Source organism: Trichoderma breve, chromosome 2, assembly GCF_028502605.1.
Source record: "Trichoderma breve strain T069 chromosome 2, whole genome shotgun sequence".
Lineage (NCBI taxonomy): Eukaryota > Fungi > Ascomycota > Sordariomycetes > Hypocreales > Hypocreaceae > Trichoderma > Trichoderma breve.
In genome coordinates this window covers 5,652,281-5,678,187 of record NC_079233.1, presented here as the reverse complement: position 1 = coordinate 5,678,187, position 25,907 = coordinate 5,652,281, and the positions used below count along the sequence as shown (strand labels likewise).

Here is a 25,907-nt window from a genome sequence, read left to right as displayed (position 1 = left end):
ACTCTGGCTCACTTTGGTCCAATCCTATGACTAAAACTCACAACTCAACATGTTCTCCCTTAGATTGTGTAGTAAAAAGCCATTCAGCACATTCATCAACCCCTCATCACCACCACGCCTCGTTAACTGGCAGCATCTCCCTCAGACTCGCCACCTACGACGACTCGAAAGCAGATGCCTTCAACGATGCTACGCCCAAGTAGCTAAGAAGCCCATCTCAAAACCGACCCTCTCACCAGCCGAGCAGGCAAAACAGCAGGCGAAAGCAGCCGCTGCCACTGCTGGGTCGAAGCACTACGGCAAGCCTTTAAAAATACAACTCATCCCTAGTCAAGAACCAAATTGCTAACGATGAATGAATACAGAAGTCGCTGAGAGATTGCTCATCTATCATGCGGGCACGGGACGGATCACTTTTTTGGCCATGGTCAAGGTGACGACGTTGTTTCTCGGGGCGTTTTTTACATTTATTGTTGTGCCGGGATACGTCAAGGCCGAGAAGCCAGAGTGGGAGACTGTAGGAGGTGAGTTTGATCTCGTTTCCTTTTCTTTCTATACAACATCTCCAAGTGAGGATATTTGAGACTGCTGGAGAAGACTTCTATGACGATCTCATCCATCTCAAGAGACCTCAGCATAGATCCTCGCTCCTCTCACTCCATCCCCATCACCTAGATGATACAAGATTGGTCGTCACGACTAACTCGTCCAGTTGCCCTCTGCGGCCTCATTCCCCTATTTTTCGTGGCATACACCACATCCCCCTTTGTCTCACACATTTACATCCATCTACCTTCCGTCGCCCGCACCAGCCGCCCAGTCCTTAAGCGCTTCATCCACGCCTTGCCCCCTTCTACCGAGCTCACTCTCACCACCATGAGCGCCATCGCAAAACCTCGCTACAGCACCATGCAGGTAGGTCACCTGCGGCCAGCAAAGCGACGCTTCGGCATCGTCAACTACGTGCGAGACGCCGAGGGCGCTATCGCGGAGAACGAGACGAGGAAGTGGTACAACTTGCGGGCCATGACCAAGTTTGGCGTGCAGGAGGCTGGCGTGGAGAAGAAGAAGCCCAAGGGCAAGAAGGGCAAGGACTTGACTGAGGCGTGGATCTGGGATGCAGTCAAGAGCAAGATTGAGAAGAGGGCAGTGGCAGAGAAGGCGGCATAGTTTGTCCTGGGACTAACATTGTGCCAATTTACGAATACATCTGGTGTATGGATGGTCTTGTCTCGATATTACGACTACCTTACTTGTATTACATATCCTATTAAGACGCAGCGTTCTATATAACCTATAACAACCAACCACGAATCATCTCGCTAGCTCTATGCTATATATATAAACAACCTCCATCGCCATCTCACCTATCCACAAGAAAATCCATCAAGCCAAACGCTAGGAACAAAACAAGTAACATGCCCGTTCCCCATCAACGGGATGTGACCCGAGCTGCATACCATCGCGGACGAACCGTGCTAGCAGTAGCGTCTGGCATAGAACGATTGCAATTCCATAGCTTCGGGATTGGAACTTTTCTAGAAGTTTTCGTTGAGATGCCGCGCTTGGCCTGTGTTGTTATGTCTTTGTCTTCCCCGTGGTGGAATGTAACATCGTGGACTTTGAAAAAACGAGACGGACACTTCATACGCGTATCTCATATATAATTCCAGCAAAATTATATTCCAGCTGTAGAAAATTTCACGACTCCAAAGGATTCTCCAGAATAGAAAGATTTCACTCCATTTTGCCGCACTATGAAACAATCCTCGACCCCGCCAAAAAGCCAAGACATTCTTCACCTCGCGTCACATTAAGACACTTTCATTTCCTCACCGAACTTCACCTTGACCTCCCCAAAACAGAACAAGTCCCCCCCCTCCCCAAAAAATAATAAATGAAAAATATCGCAACCCAGTAAATCACACCACCCACACCACATCCCGGAACCAACCCCCCAGTCCCTCTCACATGCTATTTTGTCCTTTCTTCTTGTTACCTCCGATACAAACCTCATAGATCCGATAGGCTCCAGAAAAATCAAGCCTCGGCATTTTTCACTCCCCCCCCCCACAAAACTAAACAATGCATTCCATCCATGCTGTCTAAATCCTCCCCCCCCCTCCTTGCTCGTTATTATCACGCATATGCATGCATATGCCGTACATTACATGTAACTCCATATACCACCTGTACTCCTTCGTACTTTTAACCAACGCCAGTCCAGTTTACAATTTAAAAAAGGGGAAAAAGTAATATCAGACGAATTAGAAAACAGCCCTAGCAAAAAGGACACTGCAACCGTTCCCACAATCTCATCACATTGCATGTGTATCATGTAAGTGTAATTCGTAATACTCTTCGAATACGACCAATAATCAATCTTCTTAACTCCCACTCCCACACGCCCTCCCTCCTCATCGAAACTTTTTTTCTCCCAGGAACATGCATCAACAGGACCAACAACAAGCCAAGAAGAGGGCAAAAAGAGATGGTCAGAATATGCCCACATAGATATAGCCTAATTAGCCCAGGTCGAGTAGAGAGAAGCAGAGGAAGCATTTGCCCCAGAATCTCCACATAGTCGTTTCTGCCCTATCAACCCCGTACTGTATGTAACAATACTCCATACGCCGATTAATAGTTTGAAGCATGGGCCATGTGTAGGATTCCAGTAAAATCCTCGTTTGCTCGAAGCTCAGTGCTTAAACTCCTGCTATTGATGAATAGCAATAGATCAATCAAGTCTTCAACAAATACAACCTCCACATATGCTAGCAAGAAACCAACAATAATATTTCTCCAAATATACCAAATATATCCAAATCAAATCAAATCAAATCAAATCACATCCTCCCTCCATCTCACTCTCCCACACACACACTCTCCCCTCCCCCCTTCATCACGGCCCCAAACTAAACGCGGCCTCGAGCAAAAAAGTTCCCCAGACCCTTCAAGAAGCTCATTTAGCGCCGCCCCTCTCTTTTCTTTCTCCCCCAGACGCCTCTTACTTACTCTTATCAATCTGTTGGCTGGGCTCCTCCCACCCCATATCCCGAACCGAGGGCGTACTTGTACATATAACTGTATGCACACGTACATGCATACAGCATACATGCAGTCTACATACGCACGGCTGTTCTTACGCATAGGTACTCATTACGAGTACAGTGTTTCTTGGTACTAGTATGTAATAGCGCCCTGCGGAACATGTACATCTATATACATAAAGAGCAACAAACAAAGGTGGTTCTGCTAAGTACATGCATGCTTGCATCTTGCCCAGATCGCGAGACTGGTTGGCCCTAAGCCCAACGCTCGCCACCCCCCTCCCTGCTTCAGGTCTCTCTCTCTCTCTTTAGCCTCCATCCTATAATATATCGTACTCGTACAGAACCATCTTTTATCCTCCGGGCTTGTACAACCTCAAAAAAAAGATACATCCAACTACCTACGGAACGTTCCGCCAACCCTGCTCGGCTAAACGACAACTTCGTCCTTGAGACTCTTTCCGAAACATCTCCACATCATCACTTCGTCCCAATATATCAGCGGCGCCTCATGTAGCATCGCGTGTCTGCTCCGTAGCATTAGCATCAAGCCTGTACGGCATTCTCTCGTTATCTGGGCCTCATCAAATTGCTTCGTACGACGGACGGCTCCAGCCGCCAACTCGACATGACATGGACATCAACCCACAAAGCAGAGTCCGCTCGCCCGGCCCGTACGCCGTTAATTAACACAAGTTCGGCTTTATTTCGTTCAATTCCGCTTTCAGCCCAGCAATGCACCCCACAAGAAACCCAGCGCGTTCCCCGTGGGTCCTGAGAGTACTTCTAATCATATTACTCGTACATACATGCACATACATCTCCAATCCCTGAAACTCCGCACCTTGATTTTGTATCCAAAAGACTCAACACCTCTGTAAAACCATACCAAATATGTCAACATTGCCCATTGTCTTGTACATGATGCCGCTGTTCCCATAGCCAACAGAGGCCGTGTTCGTAATAAAGATCCGTTATGCATCACCGTAAACACCAATGATATGTACTACACACACAAGCCAATCCTGCAATTCCCGAGATTCCGACAGAGCCGATGGATGCACCAGGAAGTAAGAACTGAGAAGATGTGTGAATCGACCTGCAACACCGCCAAATTTGCCCATCATAGATTCATTAAGTCCTCCACCAGTACAGCCCGCAGGGCGTTGCTGGTTATCAAATACTGCTTTTGTTTTGCCAGAGCGCCTCTTTCTGTTCCCGAGCCTCCCCTTGTTTTAATATCCATCTTCACAACTTGTTGCCAAAACCATCATTGATCGTCGTGGATGATCGCGTCCCAATAGCACGAAATCCACACCCCAAGAAATGAATAAGTAATAAAAAGGGACAAAGATGAAAAGAAATTAGCCTAGCAGCTCATCTTCGCCCAGCGCATGCAAAACAAATCGAACCAAGGATGAAACAACAAAGCATGGGGAGATAACTATACATGACCATAAAGATGAAGAAGAAAGTGAAGAAAAGAGGACCCGATAAATAATATGTGTCGTTATGAAACCGTCCATCGTCAATGCCGCGAATGGCGTCATGACCCTGCATGAGCCAATCGGTTGAGAACCGTCAATCGTAGTTCCTCAGTCGGAGGTCGCGTCTGGATCGAGTCCTGCGCTGGAGGCCGTGGGGAGCTAGGGGCCAGAAGCCAGAAGCCATGGACGTTCTTTCGGTTCGAGAAGGCCGCTAGCGGCGCTTCATTGCCGGTTGGGTCCCGTCGTAATCCCATCCACGTTTGAGACCGCCTTCGTATACGCTGGCCACAGACTCCTGCCACATCGCGGGCGTGACGAAATTCGGCACAGGCGCAGCCACATATTGATGTGGGGAAATGCTGTGTTGTGAGCCGGACGGCAGCGAGGAGTTTACAGCTTGAATGTCTTCAAGTGTAGGGACTTCGGGTGCACCTGAGGACGAGGCAACGTTCAGAGAACTGGCCGGGGAAACAGGGTTGGGCTCGGTATGGGCGGGCGTACCAAATGTGGTGTTCCATTGTCTAGTGTCCGTGTTAGTCCATCAATCCGTGGGTGTATATTGCAAAGAATGAATACATCTTAGACATGGTAGAGGGATGTAATGGGGGAGTGAGATTAAGGAGGGGAAGTAGAACTGGGAGGAAATAGATGGTAAGAGAGAGAGGGGGGAGAGACAAAGGGAAGAAAGAAAAATTCCAAGTTCGCTGGTAGAAACCTACTCAAAAATCCTAGCCGGGTTCCAAGCTGGCTGCTCTGGCAGGGCCATGTTCGGTGAAATGCCGGGGCCGACTGCCTGCGGCATCATAACGAGCGACTGTGCAGATGGGGAGTCACTCTTACTGTCCAGACCGCCGGTAGAAATTGGAGGTGATATGGGATGGCTTATGTAACTGACTGTTTGATTGCCGCTCGAATCCAGTGCTTGTTCCATGGAGCCAGCGCGTTGCATGCCGCGATATCCCGGGGGACTAGCACTATGAGATGGATGAGGGCTTCCGTAGGGGAAAGAGGGCTTCAGAACAAAAGGCTTCCTAACGTCAGCTGAAAAAGCCTCCCGGACGGCGTCGATCTGTCGCTGCAACTCTGGCATTGGCCACGCCTCCATCACCTTTTCCATGATTCTCATGTGGCGGGTAAAGAATTCTCGCGCATCGGTGTGGAGATCGGGGTCTGGAGAGACAATCGCGACCTAGTTTCGAGAGTTAGACTTGTGCAATATATACGGATAATAACTTTTTTTTCTTTTTTTCTCTCTGCGCAGAGTACAAGGGGGAGTAAAGAACTGAGCGCGGCTTACTAGATGAAGCACAATGCATGAGAGCCCAGCGTAGACAGTGAAACTGAAGCCGCGCTGCATGCACTGTAGCCCCATGGTTCCAAATGAGTTGACAACAGCTTCTTGAAGACGGCAGAGAGCACGAGCCGAATTGTAGCAAATCATCATGTGATGCTTCCATTGAGCTTCCTGGGTAGTCGGGTCCAGGAATGACAGCTGAGGTCGGTGGAATAAGATCAGGGTCAGATAGTAATATGAGTGCAGGTTGCCAAGGAACGGCGACGGTAGCCAGGGCGCTGAGCCGTCCGGAGGAAACGTAACGCTAAGGTCAGCAGGAAGTTCTGCCAAGAAGGCGTTGAAGTGCTGGTCCATTTGCTGAAACTCGGGGTCGACTCCCCAATCCTTTCTCTTCCTAAGGCGCACATAAATGCTGGTTATCCTGGCAATATTTCGCACATTGCGAGCAAAGTAGGTGAAGTTGCGCGATACGTGGTATTCGGCATCGTCTCCACCGGGGATTGGTTTTGGAACGTTGAAGTCTACAGAATCAATGTCGACAGCCAAGTTGTAGCGACCTTGTGGAGTTCCCACCATGACTTCGCAAACAAAGACTGTCTGCCAGATTCGAGTTCGCAGCTGGCAATCCGTCGGGCTATATTCGCAAGGCCGACCCGCCTGGTGCTCCTCGTAATGCTCTTCTAAACCAAGATCCTTGGCCATTTGAACGCATTGAACAACGGTCATCCATGAGCGGTAGTAGTAACCTCGCTTCGGTGCGGCTTCTCTGGCCTTGAGAATCATCAAAAGTGCCTGCAGTGTGCTTAGGCGAGGAACATCCATGAAAGCATCTGCATGTCCTAGACTCGTGTTAGTATAAAAGGTCTCGACGTATGCTGGCATTGAGTAAAATAAGGGGCAACGTACTTGATGCTAGCGCCAGCCATTGTTGGCCCTGTGCTGGTTCATCTGCTAGCCGCCCTCCAATAGCGAACAGAGCTTCGAGGATTAACGGGGAAATTGATTCCCTGGCAGTAGCCCATTGGCGGTAAAACATTGATCGGTTGAGCACCGGGACGTAAGGATGAACGTGGGTGAAGTAGAGGTCGAAATAGTGAATCGCAGTTCCATCATCCGGCATCAATTCTGGAGGGATGCGAATCCTGTGCCCTGGGCCGATCGAGATGGGGGGTAGATCCAGGTCATCATCATCCTCAACTGCCGGTTCCTCACGTCTGAAAGAGGCCTTGTTCCTTAGATATGGCGCTGTGGAGGGTTAGTCAGCAAGGTGGTATATTACAGCTTAGGGCTCGCAATTCATACCTGTTCCGATCTCATTCATCTTGAGGCCGCCCAAGAGATCCGCTAAATCCTGCTGCTGGTAAGAGTCGGCGGAATATGCACCTGGTGATGAGCCCGGCTGCGACGACTGTTGCATGGGAGGCGTTGGGAATGCATCCTGAGGGGCGACATGCTGATCTACCATGGACATTTGCGGGGGGACCGTAGTGTAGTGAAGATTGTGCTGGGGCTGTGAAGCATCGTAGGGAAGAGTTTGGAAAGAAGCCGAAGCTGCGTCGGGATAGCCGGCCTGCGGCGCATAGACGTCTTGTTCGGATTTGAGGGAAGCTTGTCCCTGCTGGTGGGATGGCATTCCCATTTGTTGGAATTGGTTCGTCGGCGGGACAAAAGCCTCGTAGGTCGTCGAATCAGTTGCGCCATCATATCCATTTGGGCGGACGCAGTGAAGCTTGAGGCGAATGCAGGCACTGCAAGGCCAAGTGTTCGTGGTGGCCGCATCGCACTTGATCTTTCTTCTCCGGCAGCCTTCGCAGGCTCTCATGACTGTGGAGCATTGTCAGCAATTTTGGTCACCATGGTTCTATACGGCAGGATCCGAAGTACCTTTGAGCCGCTTATGACGGTTGTGCTCGTCAACGAAGACATAGTCTAGATTGGACAGACGACGGTTAGTTTACGACATTTGCTAGTCTACTAGCAGTGGAAAACGGAGCTCGTGATTCTCACTCTTCTGAGTTTCCCTCTGGGGGTATTGCTGAGGCGCAAAAGTATAGCTGTTCATGCCGACGCTCTGGGCGTTCTGGGAGTCCTGCGGCAGAATGCGACGAATGGAAGGGTCATTAGAGGCCATGACGGCAAAGGATGCGCTTTCGTGGATCGGTCGTCAAGCGGGTCGTTGCGAGCGTGTAAAGAGATGAATATCGGTACCGGTATAGATATAAGATATAAGGTAGGCAGGTATAGGTATGGACGTCAGGTTGGTATATAGATAGGTATGGTAATGTGGTATTGATATCAGCGTCGGGCTCGTGAGTTCATGTACATTAACACCGGAAAGTGGCGACCCCGGCGCCTCGGTATGTGGTCGCGCAAAGCTGCACAGCGGCCGCAGAGAGAATCGAAAGACTGAGAGCGAAACGAGACGGAAGCGGCGGCGAATTCGTCCGGCAATCCGCGAAATCAATCCAGAGTCCCAAATTCTCGGCTGGAGGCAGCGGGATTTGGCAGCGTTTGGTGTTTTTGGCAAAGTTGGAACTCTGTGGTTGACGCGGGCAGTAGCAGAAAGTACAACCTAAGTATAAACCTGAGGTATTGGATAACAGAGGGGCAGGCGCTGGCGTTGTAACTCGTAGCAGGATGCGGACTTTTGGGGTTGGCCAAGGACAAGGGCTAAATGCGTGGGTGGTACCAAACGGGACAGAACAGACAGGAGGGGCGTCTGCAACTCCAAGACAGTGCAAGGGGGGGTGTCCAGAGAAACAAGGACAGGGGCAAGGGGCTTGGCCTGATTCTTGCCTCGAGCTGCTTGGTGCTTGGGTGCTTGGGCCCAGACTTTGCATGCGCCTGTCTCCCAGGCAGGTACTAGAGGGCTGGCGCTGACAGGGTGGGCTGCACTGGGCGTCTTTGGGGTTAGGCGGACGCCTTTAGTGCCCGCAAGACAGTGCAGCTGTGCCGTTCCAGCGGTATCTGCTCAGTGCAGTCCAGCAGCTCGCGAGGGGAGACAAGTACAGGCACACGACCTGTGGCCTGGTCGGGGCAGTGGCGGCTTGTACCTGTACGCAGTGCATCCAGAAGGATTTTTCCTTCGCCTCCCTGCCAGCTGAGGTCCATGGATGATACGGACTTGACGGACCCGAACGCAAGAGTCGGGAATCCGAATGTTACAGCAGAAGACCAAATCACAACACCTCGATCAACTGTTCTGCAGAACCCCGGCGGCCCTCCTGGAAGGGTTCTTTTGTCCTCCAGGGCTGTCAAGTCTTGCTTTCATACCCAAGTTGTAACCACAATCAACAGCAAGTTGTCGAGTCAGGGGTGAGGGGCAACAACTCTCGACCAGTAACTGGCCGCGGAGAGAGAAGCTTCAAGGAGTCCGCGTTGCGCAACCTAGGGGTCAGGTACCAGGCAAGCAAATTGACTGGTTGATCAATCATCAGGACCATGAGACATGACATGATGATGGCCACCTATATGGATCTTGGCGCGGATTAAGCATTGGCCCGTCGAGCTCGATTCCATGGGTCTTGGGTGTGGCTAGCTCTCATAAGCAGTGACAAAACGTAATCAAGTGTTCGCATTATTCATGTAGTGTGGGACTGTCAGTTGTGCGAAGTGAAGTGCCCCAGACATCCATATCGTTCGAGTGGCTTCAATATGTACTAATAGGTACCAGATGCAGGTACCAGACATCTACTAAATACAAAGGTGAGAAGTACTATCTGCAATTAGGCCATCTATCTTTGATGCCGAACAGCGTTACCGGATGGTCTTGCGCAAGGCATTCGGGCATACAGATAGAGCGGGCGGGCGCCAAGGGCGATCGTACAATACTGATCCTTTGTGCTTCCGGACTCCAGATCTTATATCCCAGGAGCACGGAGTTCGCAACCAGAGTCCGGCGACATAAGCATCTCACGCTCGTATTCCACAATGCGAAATGGATGACGGCGCGCTGTAATTCGCAGAGGTACGAAGCAAGCTGTACGCCAAGGGCGATCACTGATATTAGGGTGGAGTGGTGACAGTCGACATGAGCGTTACTTATTCTAAGATGAGAATTGAACCATGCCGTGCTCGTAGGATGGAGCCAAAGGAGCCTCCCATCCCGCAGACTCCGGATGGGATAGCGCGAATCAACTACTAGGTAATAAGCATCGGCCTCGCATTGTATGTACGGAGTACGGAGTAGTTCCCCACAACTGCGCGAGGCTGCTGAGGCACATGTCAAAGGCGCACACTTGCATGCCACTCGACGGTGACAGTGGTTCGTTTCCTCGTGGTTTGTGGTTCTTCAAGTGCATGTAAGTACAGGTAGCGCGAGCGCTTGGGGCAAGTGGCTATTCGAGCTATGACAAGCGCCATGCACGAGAAATTCTATCTTCACTTCATCTCATCTTTCCAGAGGCTCTGGTTGCGCTCCTGGAATCACAGGGTCTGGTGTTTCTGCGAGGTTGGACATGTAGCTTCCTTGCCCTGGCCTGTGAATATCAAGGCAACTCATGCTAAAAGCCTGTTTGACGGCCTACCTCCTAGTAGGGGATACTGGAAGTGTCCAGGTGCTGTGATACATGGTAACTAAATGCTACACACGTTTCTTCGTACAAGTAGAAGAGAGGTCACATATAGTATAGAGCCCACAGTTATCACATCTCACAACAGCTCAATGCAAAAGAAAAGGAGAGCAATATAATGTATAATGACGGACAGGGAGCGTGCGTGCCTCGTCTGCGTTCATAGGCACACGTACTCGTACGTGTAGGATGATGATGACCCGGATAATAGGCCTATCAGATTAGCCTCTTCTACTATATTGGAAAGGCATGTGCATATGCAGCAAGGGTTGGTGGCTTCAATCCAATCCGTCAAAGCTGGTAGGGCTGGTAAGGGGATGCTCGAGCTCCATAGTAGATGCCGTACTTACATTTTAGTATAGTCCTCAAGTCATTGTAACTCGCAATCTGCTGCTCAGATATATCGTAAATGTTGGATTTGACGACCAGCAGGGCTTGCTAGCAGGACAGGGACTCGATTTGATCCTTAGAACCTGGTTCGTAGTGGCATCAGCTTCCTTTCCAGGCCCTCTTCTTTCTCAATCAGGTTTATGCATGAGGTGCCTGTCTGCATGACGACAGGGCCGACTGATTGGTTGCACGTCCCCTCGGACAGGGAATACCCAAGGTTCCCTGCCTCGACAAGCCTTTTGACGCTCTGCCATTCGATGCACTGACGTTGCTTGTCTTCGTCCAGCCCCCCCGCCCCTCTTGACGTGCGGATACGCAGCACAGGCCTCGTTGCTTCTGCTTCTACGGCTACGACTGTACGAGGATAGACGACTAGCCAGGCAACCGAATGATTCCCCGCCGCGCTTGGATCTGCAGAAAGCTCCCTTGCTCTTGGTGTGCTTAGATACAAGTCGAGCCCAGCCATGCGAGTGCGTCAGTTGCATCTGCCGACTTTCAAGCCACTCAACCTGCGGCCGTTGCGCGCGCACCGGCATCGTGGGTTTGGCTTTGGCGGTGTCGAGCTGCCAACCCTAGGCGGGAGAGCGCGCCCCCAACTATCGCCCCCGCACAGCTTTGGCTCTTTGTCTGGGCAATCTTACAACATGAGGGAAGCAATTGAACGCGCGCGAGCTGTGTTGATGCTAACCTAGTGCTAGCAGTGGTGGTGCTACAGCAAAAGTGCTGCCTCCCTACGAAGCAGACAGGGTTTATACTTGCAGTCGTGCCATCCGCCTGTCAAGTCAGGAGCCGGGATAGGATCCAACACTCACAACGTTGCTGCTTCTCCAACACAGGGCTAGCCCTGTCTGCCGCATCAGCAAAAGCGCGAGACAATTTGAATGGAGGTTAGGGATACTGCAGTAGTACTATGCTACGCTGCACTGCCGTGGAGTTGGTGTTCTCCAGTACGAGCACAGCAGCACATCGCCCCCAAATGTTTGTTGATTGATTGTCTAAAGATAGCCATTCATCGTCTTTTCCTTCGGCAGTGGCCGACGGGGCTGGAGGATTTCCTCTGCCAAGCTGGACCGGCGGAAACTTCCGGCAATTTACATGTACTTTGCTAACGAGGCCACCATCGACGATACGTGACACACAAGTTGCAACAGCCTCTTGGGGCTGAGCGGCGCGCTGACGAGATTCGTTTCCTCCTCTTTCCCCCCCTTCATTCAGCTCGCTTAAGCACCTAAGCCGAGGCATCTTGCGGCGAACACAACGTGGTACCTACGGGATATTTTGCTGCTCAAGCAGGCAGATTAGGTATTACACTAACTGTCCATGTTATCTCTTGAGCGCTTCTTAATCTAAGCGCCGATATAGAGTAGTATCCATACTACCTGTACGAGTATTACTCCGTGCTACCCTCCGAATTGCTACCAGGAAGCGTTCAACACATCGACGATATGGAGTGGGGAAGGCTGCAGAGGGCTGACCCTCGCCACGCGTCGCAGATATACGAAGGAGCGTATTACCTTACGGCCTTATTCCTCCGAGCATTATCCGCGTATAAACGGACTTGGACCACATGCATTCAAGGTTCTTTACAAGATGAACAGTTCTTGTCAGTGCCTGTATTATTACAGGGGGGATAAACGATTTGAGGTTCAGCAGACGCCTCCATTTGGAACGACTCTCTTCCGCAGGCAGAAGCAAGCAAGCAGCCGCACTCATTACATGTGCATATTGTTACGGTTACTTTACAGCACTGAGAACAACCACGGCGTTGATTTCAGACGCAACGTCAACCAACAGACGGTGCTGGAAGCCGCTCCAATTGGCGTGCCGGAAATGAAGCTGCTTCCATGGGAGCACGAAAATTGGCTACCTGATACCACCAATGACGAGGCTCAGGCTTCTTCGATGCCAATCTCTGCATTTTCTGCCCAATTAGGAACCTAGCGTGCCACTGTTTGCAGGACTTGGACCCGTTAATATGGGTACGGAGAGATACGTGCGCACGATATTCGGTCCTTTGGTCCGTATAATGAGACAGTGCCTTTTACTGATGCTACCACCAGCGTCCGCTTGTTGGTCATATTGCATGGGAAGGGTGTGTCCCGCCGTTCCGATTTGATAGGCAGAAGACAATGGAGCCATGGTTTGAGGCGCGGAAGGGCGGCAGAGATGAAGGGGAACTCTCCCAGAGCACGCGGGAAATTTCCAAGATGGACGACCCGCTGCGTCGATGTTCCTTGAAGAGCTGGGCTGCTTCTCGAATGGGCGCAACTCTCTCCCCCAAGTCGCTCGAGGCCGCGTCCGCCCGGTCACGACTAGTGCTCCAATGAAGCTGCACATCACCCTCCCACCACCTACCAATTACGAGTACGGCAGGCATACTTGTGCAGATCACTACTGCTAGTACATACATGGCATTATCTATGTCTTGGCCTGGACGTTGCGAAGACTCGGCACTTGGAGTAAAGGGTGGTACTGGTAGGTTCAAAGCAGTTGCTGCACGGCATCGCGCTGCCCATCCCTGAGGACTGCAATGTAACTATCCACACTTCACAATCCATACTACAGTACTCCGTACAGATCATGGTTTGGGGGAAACGAGCATGGCCCGGGTGCCTTGCCGCTCGCTTTTAGGCTCTACCGTATTACACAAGCCAATATTCGCTGCTATGGATATACAAATTAATCCTCCCGGGACAAGACACGCTGGACTAGGGCTGGAGGAATGTCGTTGGACAAAAGGGCGAGTGAGCACGCTTCTAGCGCGGGCAGGGCTTCTAGAAAGATTTTCCAGCAACTCCGCCGTGCCGAGGCTCAGCGCCAGATGTGGCAATGGATGAGTCAAGACCCCTCCCCTCGCAAAGCAACTGAATGCAACAGTTGCAACTTGGCGCATCACCTCCTCTGACTCGCCTAAATGATTCGGCGAATGCAAGCTTCAGCTTTCTCAGTAATGGCCCGACTTTTTGTTTTATTTCAATTTCGGATGGAGAAAGATGGCAATCTTGCTAGATTATCCTATTATGCTTGCTCAGAACAGCCCAGACGCGAAAGTCCGCCCTTTTTCGGCCGTACTTTTTAGTATTAAGTTTTAGCTACTAAAGCGATCGCGTCATCACCGGCACAAAGTTCTGCTTGCTCAGCCAAAAGGCCACCACTAAGGCTTCGAGTACAGGTAACTGGGTCGCCACAGCATGAAAGGCTCAATCTCGCGTTGCCTTGTGGCGATGCGGTGTGGTAGCGAGTACATTTGGCGGTAACGAAGCACCATTTGCTCCAAACATGCGGCGTCGATGCTAAACTTCCAGCTACCTCCTAGTAGGTGCTAGGCTGTGGAAGCATTCCAAACTTGGCGGTCCTCTATTCCAAAATACCGTGCTTTCCAGACACCTTGGCTTTGCGCCATGGACAAAAGCGGTGATGGGGGACTGGAAGGGGGTGGGATGTGGGATATGGGGGGAGGGCATGCGGGGGGGTGTAGAAATAGCACGGCACGCAACGCTTCTCCCTCCTTGTTGCAAGGCAAGGATGGAGAGAACAAGGCAAAGATGAGAAAACAGGCTCGGTGAGCAAAGACAGCAGACGGACCTGGGATGGGATGAGATGGACATCAATGACGAAGTATGGCGCCAGCGTGGGCAGCCTCGTGCTCAAACTTCGGCCGTTTTATCGCACAGGGCACATTCATTCCCTACCTGGACGAGTCCAATCAATACCTCCCTCCGTTTCTGCGAGATACGATGCGATACGACGAGGCTCATGCTTTCTTCTTTTTGCCATCATGACGAACCACTGCAGTACAGGGAGGTACCTTGTTGGAACGGGTACACGTACATGTACTTTGTATTTTGGCCCAGCAGCTTAATGCGCAATGATACCATTGTCCACGACAAAGATCCCCTGCAGTAGATCAGCGTCAAGCGCGCTTGTGCGGACAGGACAGACAACAGCAAACCACCACTCTATGCCTGGACTGGCATAGCAGTAGCATGATTTTAGGAGCATGCGGCGCACAAAGGAAGGATTCAAGAGGATTTGCGGGCTCCAGTGTGCTCGACTGGCGATGCCAGATAGCCCGCGATTGCCTCTTGCGGCTGCTCACAAGAAGGCCCTAGTACCAAGTTGGAACGTGTGTTGGAGCCTCCCCTTGCCGGAACTACGGATGTCGGTGCAGACCATGGATGGTTCGCTCACAGTTACGGGATTCCAACTTTGGTCTGCGTTAAGTCCACCAATTCCGGGGTTCTTGGATGTATACAGGAAAGTCTACAAGTGCGTACAAAGCAGCTCCTTTACTGCATATAGTATCTTAGTCTACCTTAGCTGTATCATCCAATCCCAGCATCTGGGGGGAGGTTGTTGTGTGCTGTGTTCTGAGCACGGCATCGGCAGTATCCAGATGCTCCTCAACTCTAAACTCCGAACAAAATATACAAGTACGAGTGACTACTCCGTGCAGCCAGCTTAGCCTGCAAACTGCCACCCACCCCCTGTACCCTGTACATATTCCATATCGAGCAGTCATATCTCGCTAGAACAACGTGACGAAGCGAGTTGCAAAGCCCTCAACCCCAAACGTCGCATCTAGGATACCTGTACCTGTTCTCCGTAGTAGATACGAACTTGAAGTATTCCAGCCACTCCGATCTTTGTCAACAACGACAAGCCGCGGCTTTTTGACACCTGCCATTGCTCTTATTCTCCCCCCGCTTGCTCCGTTCATCACCAGCAAGACTCTGCCCCGGTTTTGCGCCGGCACGGAGAGCGTTTCTGACCGCCCGCCAAAAAAGCCCCCCCTCATTACTAATGGTCAAACTCCGGGAAGCTTGGACTCTCGACAATCTCCATTGCCGTCCCAACTTGCCTCCACGAACACACCCCCTCGTCTCGTGCGAATACCCTGCATTGTCGCCCTGAACCGTCGGCCGATCGCCCCGCGTCAGGACCCCGAATTATTTCCTCACCAGTCTAGCTTCTGGCTTGTCCGTTGTCCAGCAATTGCAGACAGAGAGAGCCTCTACGCACCCTGCGCACCGCACCATCCCGCTCTCTGAGTTTGAAGCCATCCATATACAGACCAAAGGCAAGATGGCTGCTGCGGCCCTGGATAACGCCAACCCGACGATTCTAAGCGCTTCTCAGCTCCCAACTCGGCAGAAACGGTCGGCTCCGCGCAATGGGCCCGACTGTAGATACTCGGACCTGATTTTTGCGAAGCCGTCGTACATGTCTCGGCCCTTCTTGCAAGACGACGACATCCGGTATCAGGATGACACAGCGGCGGCAGTGGCCTGGTCCCGCTTCGGTGCCGGCTCAGGAGCTTCTGCTGAGGACGATTTATCGGCCGAGCCCATCGACGAGCAAGAGATCTACGGTAAGACTTACGAACCCCCAAATGTTTCAACACAACTTGCGCCTGCTTGGCCCTCCCTCCATCCTCTTGCTTTTCCTAGTTGATATGTCTTTTGATCCGTGCGTCTACTTCTTCCCCTCGGGGTGCCCAGTCGGCGTTTCAAACTGAGGACCGACGTAGCCTCCCCTGACATGCCAAACCCATTTTGTCAAAATCATGCCACCCGCTGTCAATTCTGGGGGATTTGCATGGCTCTAGCTGCTTATTTTGGCTTATTTGGGTTGATAACCATGACCAACAAGGAAAATGGACGAGAAGAAACGTCCCTGCGCAAACGGGAACGGCGGCTCTTCCCCAAAACTTACATCTCGAGATGCCCTTGGAACTCCCCCCCACACTACACTTGCTTTGATTCCGTATGCTGCTGGCAGAATTTGACAGTGCTAACATCCATTCTCAGACCTTATTTCGAGCATAACGGATCCGGAACACCCCGTATCATTGGGTCAACTGTCCGTCGTCAACCTCCCTGACATTCACATTACTCCCTCTCCGGCCCTCGGAGTGCCAAGTCCGAACACAATTGTCCAAGTCACGGTTGAGCTTACTCCCACCGTCACCCACTGCTCTCTCGCTACTGTGCTTGGGCTTGGCGTAAGGGTCCGGCTGGAGCAAGTGTTGCCTCCGAATTACCGCGTGGAAGTCATCTGCAAGGAAAACAGCCACAGCCAAGATGACCAAGTGAACAAACAGCTTAGCGACAAGGAGCGTGTCGCGGCGGCTCTGGAAAATGACTCTCTGAGGAGCGTCCTAGACAAGATGCTAGAGTCTTGCTTGGAGAATTGAATTGCTCAATCTCGAGAGAAGAAAAAAAACCCCGGCGTTCAAGGTGTTGTGACACGCTTGGCTCAAAGCGTGTATGCTAGTGCTCGGTATTTTGTACCACCACCTATATCGATGGTTCTTAGGCCTCAAATGGCCAATTCAACGTTTCGTGATATGACGCCCATGGACAGCATATAAGCATGGCTTTCGGGGGTGCCACTGGGGTATCCATACGGGATTGTCCGAGGACCCAAGTCTGTCAGCGTCTGAGAGGCTAAATGGGAAAGCTTTGACCACAGTGAGAGTCTTTGCTCGCAGCATGGCTGTAAGGATCAGCCGCAGGAAATAGCAGCTACTGCTAGAAGTAGCAACTACTACTTCAAGTAACAACCACTACCGCGCTGATACTGTTGAAACAACTCGAGATAGCCAAGTTAGCTGCATGATATTCGCCTACAACCGATGGTGGTCTCAATGACAACCGATAAAGGCGAACGTCAACACCGGCAGCGAATTGAATCGGACAATATTTTGGGTGTGTTTCCCAATAACCGGACTCTATGATTCATGATTTGTCTTGTTCGTGTTTTCTTCTTTCCCGTGGGGCCGGTGGGAGGTTGGTCAGCCGCTTGGACGTCGCGTGTCCAGACTTTTTGAGAATGATGCCTTGCTGCCAAGGTGTCTTAACGTTCAGACTGCATGGGCAGGAATTGCCTAAAGAGCTATCCTTGGTTCCATGGAGGCCTATCGCAAGCTGCCTCTTGGCTGTAGAATATGGTTGCCTAGAACAAGTCTTGGAAATAAATGTACGAAACTTGGAGAGGAAGAAATTCTCCGTCATCGGCCCAAAGCAAAACCTCCCGTATTATCCCGTGACGGCCAACCCAATGCATCCATGTATCATGATAGCCCATTGCAACCTAGGGAATGAAGCTTCGTTGATGGGCAAACAGGGGTGACTCAGATCTGTGGAAGTCGCCGAAGTTGAATCTAGAAAAGCCATCCATCGCTCAACTTGGCTGGCTTACATCAACGCCTGTAACTCTGCACGAGCTTCCCTGCAACAATCTGGAACCGCTAAATGCCGACCTGACAGCCTATTACGGCTCGATCCAATGTCATCATGCCGGCAGTAATGCTAGCACGGTACTGGGACTTACCTTACCTTACAGTAAGATGCCATAAGCAGTACGCCATTTTCGACAGGTTGACAGGCTTTCGTTTTTGACTGAGTGAGCTGAGTACATGTATGTTTACAGTTACAGTGCGAGTTGCATAGGCGGTGAACCCCGGAAGAGAGAGAGAGAGAGCCAGACTGACTGACATTGGTTGGTCCGTGACATGATTCAAGAATTGACAGGTCAAGTCATATGCAGCAGGGGGTGATTGCGGCAGAAACCCGAGAGTGAGAAAAATATAACTTTTTTTTTTGCACGAACTCCTGCATGAAATGGGGGGCGTCAATACTACAGTACAGTAGGTGCGAATTGCTGTTGGTTGTTGGTTGAGTTGCTGCATCTGCATCTGCATCTGCATCTGCGTCTGCATTTTCGTACAGTCATGGAGAATGGGAAAATGGTATTTGCAGGGGTATACGTATGTATGTGTGTGTAGCTATTCGGCAGTAGTGTAAACTGTCCTGTAGAAGTTCTGAAGGAAACAATTCGGCCTTTTTAATTCATGCTAGGCTCATGGGGTGCGTACCATCGCTGACTCGCAATCTTGCCCTTTTTTTTTTCTCTTGGGATGCCCCCAATCAATCCGTCTTTTCCCTTTTGAGCGCCCTTGTGCTTCTGCCGGACTGGGGAGGGTTTAATTCTCAGATAGGATTACACTGGATCAATCAATTGGAATTGTGATAGATCCTTTCTCCCCCCTTGGACTCTTCATGATGGGATCACCGGTATTGTACCGGTATTGCGACGCTGCCGGATCAGGGAAAATGACGAGGAGCAGGGCTCGATTTGTGTGCTGATTGCCAGGTTGTATCTATCTGGGCTACCTTGCCTAGCAAAAATACGACTCCATGTAAATTGTGTACAGGAAACTAAAGCCAACGCAGAAGCAGGGCATGGGTCCCCCATTCCATATAGCGCTGCAAAGGCGCAACAGAGGCATCGCCATTCTTCCACCAATCACGAGTAGCCGGCTAGATAAATAAAACATTATCACGATAGTCATCTAATAATCTTTGTCTTCATTAAGGTAGATAGATTAAAAAAAAATCTAACATATGCGCCTTGGCCGTTGTATATACCAACTTATTCAACTTGCTACTCCCTGACGGCTCTTGCGTTTCCCATCTCCTCCTTTCTTCATCCCCTTTCCCCCCCTTTTTTGCATCTAACCACTTTGATATCGCCGTTAATACACTTTTTTAACCCTTCCTCGAATTATATATAGCGAACATGGCAGCATAAATAGCAAGTCACATTTCGTAGTAAGGCGCAGGTTCTCATTGTTGCTGAAACTTCTACGCGTCACCGAGCATCCCGCTCTCCATCAGGCTCTGGTAGAATTCCGGCTCCAAGAACGTCTTGACGCTAACATCCTCACTGAGACCCTTGCGCCTCCTCGTCTTGAGCACAAAGTCTCTGGCCGTGGCCTGCGCAGAAGCAGGCTGAAGCGGTCTGGTGACTTGGTCTCTGTCAAGCGGGTCGCCGGGCACGATGCTCCAGCTGTCAAACACCAAGCTGACCATGGAGCCACCCTGTGTCTTGATACGTAAATCCGTCTCGAAGCCAAAGCTATCAATGACGGGGAGAAGGCCGTTTACGCGATAGAGGGGTGTGCCAGCGACAGGGCCATCGGACAGGACGTGGCCTCTACGTCTTGCGAGCACATTGTAGACCTCCATGTAAGAGTCTTCCGGCCCAGTGACTGACACGGAGTAGACGGGCTCCATTAGACGAGGAGAAGCCATGAGGAAGGATGAGTAGCATGCTCTGCGAGAAGTGGGAATGATTTGACCACCGCCGCGGAAAATGGCCTCGTTGGCCAAGACCACGTCTGTGACCTTGAATTTGGTGTTACGGATGGCTATCAACAGCTGTTAGCGAGTGGTCGCCTACACAAAAATTTGGTGTTTGGGAACGGGGAAGTAGTTGGGACGTACGCTCTTCACAGAGGGGACCTTCACGAGTGGCCCAGCTGAAACCCTGTCTGATGGACTCTTTCACAGTATTCAGCAGCTTCTTGTCGACCTGATGTCAAGAAGAGAAACAGTCATTAGCTAGCTTGTTCAAACAGAATCTCAACTTTTCATTTACAACTTACCTCAGTAGGCAGGGTGTCGTCCTGGAGGATATTGGGCCCCATCTCGTCAGGGCCGAACGCCCAGATACTTCTGGCTGCCAGTTTGTCCCAGCCGTGGTTCTCTTCAAAGAATTTGGCCGTTTTCCGTACTGGATCCCGTATTCTGACAGCACCCGTCTCGATATCCGTGGATATGCCCTTCTCCAGCTGCTCCGCCACCATGGTGATTTTGTTCTTCTTGTTCGGCGTGATGGCGTAGCATTTTGTCGCCGAAGTCTCCACCACGGTCTCACAGAATCTTGTTACCGGATCTGATACTTTGATATCCATGTCGGCGTATAATCGCCGCAGATCGTGCAGAACGCAGTCCATGTAGAGCTCTCCGGTTCCCAGGATGATGTGCTCGCCAGATTCTTCGACTTTTGTGTTGATGAGGGGGTATGACTTTTGGACTTTGCGTAGTCCGTCAAGCATCTTGGGGAGCTCGGAGGGGTTGATAGGCTCGACAGCCACTTTGAGAACAGATTCAGTAAAATGAGTGACAGGTCTAAAGATGAAGGCATCTTCATCATCCTCCAGCTTGGGAGGGACGATTGTCGCAGATTTAACAATTGAGTTGTCTACGCCGCCCAGCAGTACCAAGTTACCTGCCGGGACACCGTCTGTAGGAATGTTGTATCTTGTCTCTGCAATAAATACTTCGGCAATGGAGGCCATTGTCATGTCTTCTTCGTCATCGAGGGAATAGCCTTCGCCGAGAACTCTCACCGCATCACCAGGTCGGGCTGTACCGCTCAGAACACGACCAAACGAGTAGAAGCTCTTTGCGTCTGAGGTGTTGAAGAGCTTTGTGACGTGAACTACCAAGGGGCCGTCTTGGTTGCATGCCTTCATTGACTCCGCAACCTTTGTATCCAGAGGACCGGTGTAGTATCGCTCCAGCAACCGTTGTGCGCCCTCTGTTGGCGACGGGATGTGCTTTACAACCATGTCGACGAAGCCCGATGAAGGGCCGAAGAACTGCTCACATACCAGCTTGAGGATGACATTTGCATCTGCCTTGTACTGTGATGGCTTCAGCTCAATGCCAAGCGAAGCCAAGACTAGCTTCAGCTGCTCGGGGCTATCACTGATAGAGTGGGTGAAGATTTTGTAGATGGGTTCGAGAACGAAGTGCACAAAGGATCTAGCAGATCTATCTTCTGCCGGTTTGCGGGTGAAGTTTCTCTTCTTTGGGTTATAGTAAACATCTCCCCATAGTCGCTTGGCAAACTCTTCCGCGTTGATGTCGCCAAAGGTGTCCGTGTACATCTTGGCAAAGGAGGGCAGTGTGAAGCACCATCCCATGTCCGTGCAGGCAAATAGAACGTTGCCCTTCTCAGGACTTAGTCGTCGTGAGGCTGCTTTGGTTGGGATGGTGTTGGCGATGACTGTGTTGACCTCTTCTACAACATGCTTGAGCTTGAAGTAGGCGTCCTTGGGAGGTAGCTTCAGCTCCAGGATCAACCGATCTACTTTGTTGATGATGAGCGTGAGAGGAATGTCTTCCAGAACAGCGTGCTTGATGATCTGTTCAGTGTTGACCTGGACACCTTCAACCACATCCACGACTAGACACACGCCGTCCACCAGCCTAGAGGCCGCTGCCACCTCGTCTACAAAGTTGACGTGGCCAGGGGTATCAATGATGTTGAAGAGGTGCGACTTTCCCTTGGTGCTCTGGAGAACAAGGCTCATGGGTGCAGCTTTGATGGAAATTCCCCGCTCTCGCTCCAACATGTGGACATCGGTGTATCGTAGGGCCTCATCACGCTTCTTGCCCACTCTCCGCTCAAGCCTATCGGTGATGTCATGAGTCTCTAGGACAAGCATGTCCATAAACGCCGTCTTTCCGTGGTGTAGGTGGCCAGCCAGCGCAATGTTCCTTGTTTGCTCGGGAAAGTTCATCAAATCGGCCATGAACTCGCGATCGAAGTAGACGGGCGGCAGGTCGACCTCCTCGATGTTGAACTTCTTCTGCTCGACTGGCGCAATGATGGGTTCCGTTAGAGGCTGCGCATCTTCCTCCTCTACTCGCGTCTCGACGTCGGCGCCGTACACCTGCTCAGCGGTGGGGTAGTATTGCTTGTCCTCATGGAGAATGACGGCATTCGAAGGTCCATCTGCTCGGGGCGCAATCAGCCATCTGCTTTGCAGGTTAAGACGCATTTCGGCCTACCATCGAGCTCCATAAGCTCCTGTCCAGTAACACTGGGCGCCCCCTCGTGCTCATCGTCGTATGTATAGTCGCCCGCCTCTTCTCCAGCCTCGGACGCTTCCTCAGACTCAACCTCCTCCCCAATGAAGTTTCCGAACCTTGGGGGCTTGTCAGCAGCTAATTCAGAGCAAATCTTGGGTGCGAAAAGAGATTAAATCTTACTCATCGTAGAGGTCATCCATTTTGTCGTCGGTCTAGTCCAAAAGCCAAGGTCAATGGCGGGCGACGAAGTCAAGATGCTCAAGACACGGGTATCGTCGCAAGTCGCGTGTACCTGCTGTACCGACCGCCTGCCTGCCTTGTACCAAAACGGGTCTCTAGCAACTTTTTTTCTGCAGGCAAAGCTGGCGGGAGCATATCACGTGGCGATATGCAAGGCTGAAGCATTATCGCATCTTATCTTATCGGCGTCAATCGGCCAAGGTGTTGCTCTCCATTGAAATCTTAGTCAGCAAGTTCGATGAACATCAATTTTGGACAAGGTACTCCATACTTCGTATTGCTGCGTACCCGTGTACTTGAGCATTTCAAACCAACTTAGACTTGTTCAATCCAGGGTGCAATCTACATCTTACGTGCATGCTTGAAGATTGTGATGTGAGCATTATCTTGATTACTGAACGTATTATTAGATCGGAAGGATTGAATAATTGTCTGCACGTCCTTTGTTAAATGACACTCTGCGCGGCAGAGATGTTTCTGACAGCTTTACGGATACGGATACGGGAGGCCCTGGCTCGCATCTTCCTAGCGTAATCGCTCAGCCCAAGTGGAATTTGTCGAGATCCAGATTTCTGCGATTTCATCTCAATGGGGTAAAATTGATACCTATCAAAGATGGGATTTATCAGCAATCAGCAAGGGGCCGGTGTGTTGGTTTGAACTCGCAGTAATATTGCTCGTACTCAATATCAAGGGGGTTGAAGAGTGTTGACGGTCAAAGTACCTGTATCTGCCGTAAATACTGCGGTACTCCATACATGCCACCCTTCGAACCTCCAATTCATGTGCCTGGGCGTTTGCTAGAATGAGGTACAGTGGACCAGACACTGGAGCTTAATCACTGCCCAACATGGCAATTCCAGTGGAGCGGTGAGGTGCAATTCCAGCTAGCATCCAGCCAATGCTGCTTGGATGCGTGTACAATTGGGTGCCATCGAACCATGTACTGGGTACATGTACATATGGTACATGTATGGAGGGGTCCCGTCCCTCTCCAAAGAGCCGAACAACGGCCACTAAGAAAAAAATGTGCCCCTCCGCCGTCACTCGGCATCAGGATAGGACAGGATACCAAGACACTAAGTACAGGAGCTGGTTGCACCATCTATCTGTGTCTATCTATGTCCATTGCAAGATCCAACAAGCCTTGTCCCTTGTCGTCTTCGTCTTCGTCATTTCATCTCATCTCCATCCCGTCCAGCCTCGATCCTGCGATCCATAAATTTCTCACCCTCGTCCAAACACGGCCTGTCACTCCATCACTTGGCCTTCTCTGCCTTGCAATCTGTTGGGCTGGACTGCACTAGTATATATACCCCTTTGGTCTCGCGCCTCTCCCCCATTGTCAACTCTTTTCTTCTCCCCAATCCATCCCAAAGCCAGTTCAATTCAATTCAACCCATTCAATTCCTCCAAACTCCTCCAAAATGTCTGGCCTTCCCCCCGTTTACATCGTCTCAGCTGCCAGAACCCCCGTTGGTTCTTTCTTGGGGTAAGAGATTCCTGTGCTATCTATCCACCCCTTTCTTGGACGCGTTCAGCCTGATGCTGATAATTCGATCCAGTTCTCTGTCCAGCTTGAGTGCCACCCAGCTCGGTGCCGCTGCTATCAAGGGTGAGTCTGCTCTCCAGCACCGTGGCCTCTTGTACCTGATCCTAACAGCATCACAGGAGCCGTTGAGCGATCTGGCGTCAAGCCCGAAGATGTCGAGGAAGTCTTCTTCGGCAATGTCCTCTCCGCCAAGTAAGACAAACATGCCACGAATCCCACGCTCGATCAGACAAGATACTTACAGTCCTCTTATAGCTTGGGTCAGGCTCCCGCCCGCCAGGCCGCCGTCGGTGCTGGCCTTAGCAAGAACGTCATCACCACCACCGTCAACAAGGTGTGCGCCTCTTCTCTGAAGGCCGTCATCCTCGGTGCCCAAAACATCATGCTCGGTGTCAACAACGTCGTCGTCGCTGCCGGTGCCGAATCCATGTCCAACACCCCCCACTACCTGCCCAACCTCCGCACCGGCGCCAAGTACGGCGACCAGACCCTCGTCGACGGTGTCCTCAAGGACGGTCTGACCGATACCTTCAAGAACGAGCACATGGGTCTCCAGGCCGAGCTCTGCGCCGACGAGCACAACCTCAGCCGTGAGGCTCAGGATGAATATGCCATCAACACCTACAAGAGGGCTCAGGCCGCCACTGAGGCCGGTCTCTTCAAGGAGATTGTCCCCGTTGAGGTCAGCGGTGGCCGAGGCAAGCCTCCCGTTGTAGTTGACCGGGATGACGAGGTCAAGAACCTCAACGAGGCCAAGCTCAAGGCTATGCGCCCTGCCTTCAAGCCTGACGGTACCGTCACCGCCCCCAACGCTGCTCCCCTCAACGACGGCGCCGCTGCTGTTGTTCTGGTCTCCGAGGCCAAGCTCAAGGAGCTTGGACTGAAGCCCATTGCCAAGATTCTCGGCTGGGCCGACGCCGAGCGTGAGCCCGAGCGATTCACCATTGCCCCCGCTGCCGCCATCCCCAAGGCCATTAAGCACGCCGGCCTCACCCCCGAGGATGTCGACTACTACGAGATCAACGAGGCCTTCTCCGTCGTTGCCCTCGCCAACATGCAGCTCCTCAACCTCAGCCCCGAGAAGGTCAACGTCTTCGGTGGTTCAGTTGCCATCGGCCACCCCCTGGGTGCTTCCGGTGCCCGTATCCTCTCTACCCTGACCTCCGTCCTGGCAGAGAAGAAGGGCAAGATTGGTGTTGCCGGTATCTGCAACGGCGGTGGTGGCGCCTCTGCTCTGGTCATCGAGAACCTGCAGTGACTACCCACCCCTGAATCAGCTTCCGCACCGGAGGCATCAAAATTATAGCATTATGAATATATGAGTGAATAATTAAAGCGAAGAGGAAAAAAGCTTGGCTGGGCAAAGAGATATAGACCCGCCCGCAATATATACCGCCATAGACCAATATGAAATTTGGCTGGGCTGGAGTTGGATTATACATAGGAAATATTAAATAAAAAACAAATTATTCAAAATCATGGCTCTTTTAATATCGTCTAGTTTTCTAATAAGCAGCTATACAGGAACCCCATCACCCGAAGTACCGGGTCTAAATGAACTTTTAACTTCTCACACTACTAAGCTTACATCGCTACGACGAGGCAACTCCATCTTCTTAGTAACAACCCTGCGTATCAATTGAAGCTACACTGG

The 25,907-nt window shown here is 51.3% G+C and overlaps 5 protein-coding genes across 5 annotated transcripts; 3 read left to right on the top strand and 2 right to left on the bottom strand.

Annotated features, from left to right (window-relative positions):
• Positions 1-49: 49 nt before the first annotated feature.
• T069G_03933 (uncharacterized protein) lies at positions 50-1,170 on the top strand (the record flags this gene model as incomplete). Its single annotated transcript, XM_056171143.1, has 3 exons — positions 50-299; positions 366-524; positions 713-1,170. The coding sequence occupies 3 exons, from the start codon at positions 50-52 to the stop codon at positions 1,168-1,170; spliced, it is 867 nt and encodes a 288-aa protein (XP_056032035.1).
• Positions 1,171-4,748: 3,578 nt separating this feature from the next.
• On the bottom strand, positions 4,749-7,962 carry T069G_03932 (fungal specific transcription factor domain-containing protein; the record flags this gene model as incomplete). The annotated part of the gene is made up of 8 exons (XM_056171142.1): positions 4,749-4,969; positions 5,039-5,058; positions 5,257-5,726; positions 5,835-6,670; positions 6,738-7,076; positions 7,134-7,655; positions 7,716-7,760; positions 7,839-7,962. 8 exons carry the CDS (start codon positions 7,960-7,962, stop codon positions 4,749-4,751), a joined length of 2,577 nt encoding a protein of 858 aa, XP_056032034.1.
• Positions 7,963-15,877: 7,915 nt separating this feature from the next.
• On the top strand, positions 15,878-16,988 carry T069G_03931 (iron-sulfur cluster assembly protein domain-containing protein; the record flags this gene model as incomplete). Its single annotated transcript, XM_056171141.1, has 2 exons — positions 15,878-16,163; positions 16,603-16,988. 2 exons carry the CDS (start codon positions 15,878-15,880, stop codon positions 16,986-16,988), a joined length of 672 nt encoding a protein of 223 aa, XP_056032033.1.
• Positions 16,989-19,440: 2,452 nt separating this feature from the next.
• T069G_03930 (elongation factor tu GTP binding domain-containing protein) lies at positions 19,441-22,661 on the bottom strand (the record flags this gene model as incomplete). Its single annotated transcript, XM_056171140.1, has 5 exons — positions 19,441-20,006; positions 20,083-20,170; positions 20,244-22,384; positions 22,441-22,577; positions 22,642-22,661. 5 exons carry the CDS (start codon positions 22,659-22,661, stop codon positions 19,441-19,443), a joined length of 2,952 nt encoding a protein of 983 aa, XP_056032032.1.
• A 1,467-nt stretch (positions 22,662-24,128) lies between these two features.
• On the top strand, positions 24,129-25,511 carry T069G_03929 (uncharacterized protein; the record flags this gene model as incomplete). Its single annotated transcript, XM_056171139.1, has 4 exons — positions 24,129-24,193; positions 24,267-24,316; positions 24,373-24,445; positions 24,509-25,511. 4 exons carry the CDS (start codon positions 24,129-24,131, stop codon positions 25,509-25,511), a joined length of 1,191 nt encoding a protein of 396 aa, XP_056032031.1.
• Positions 25,512-25,907: the final 396 nt, after the last annotated feature.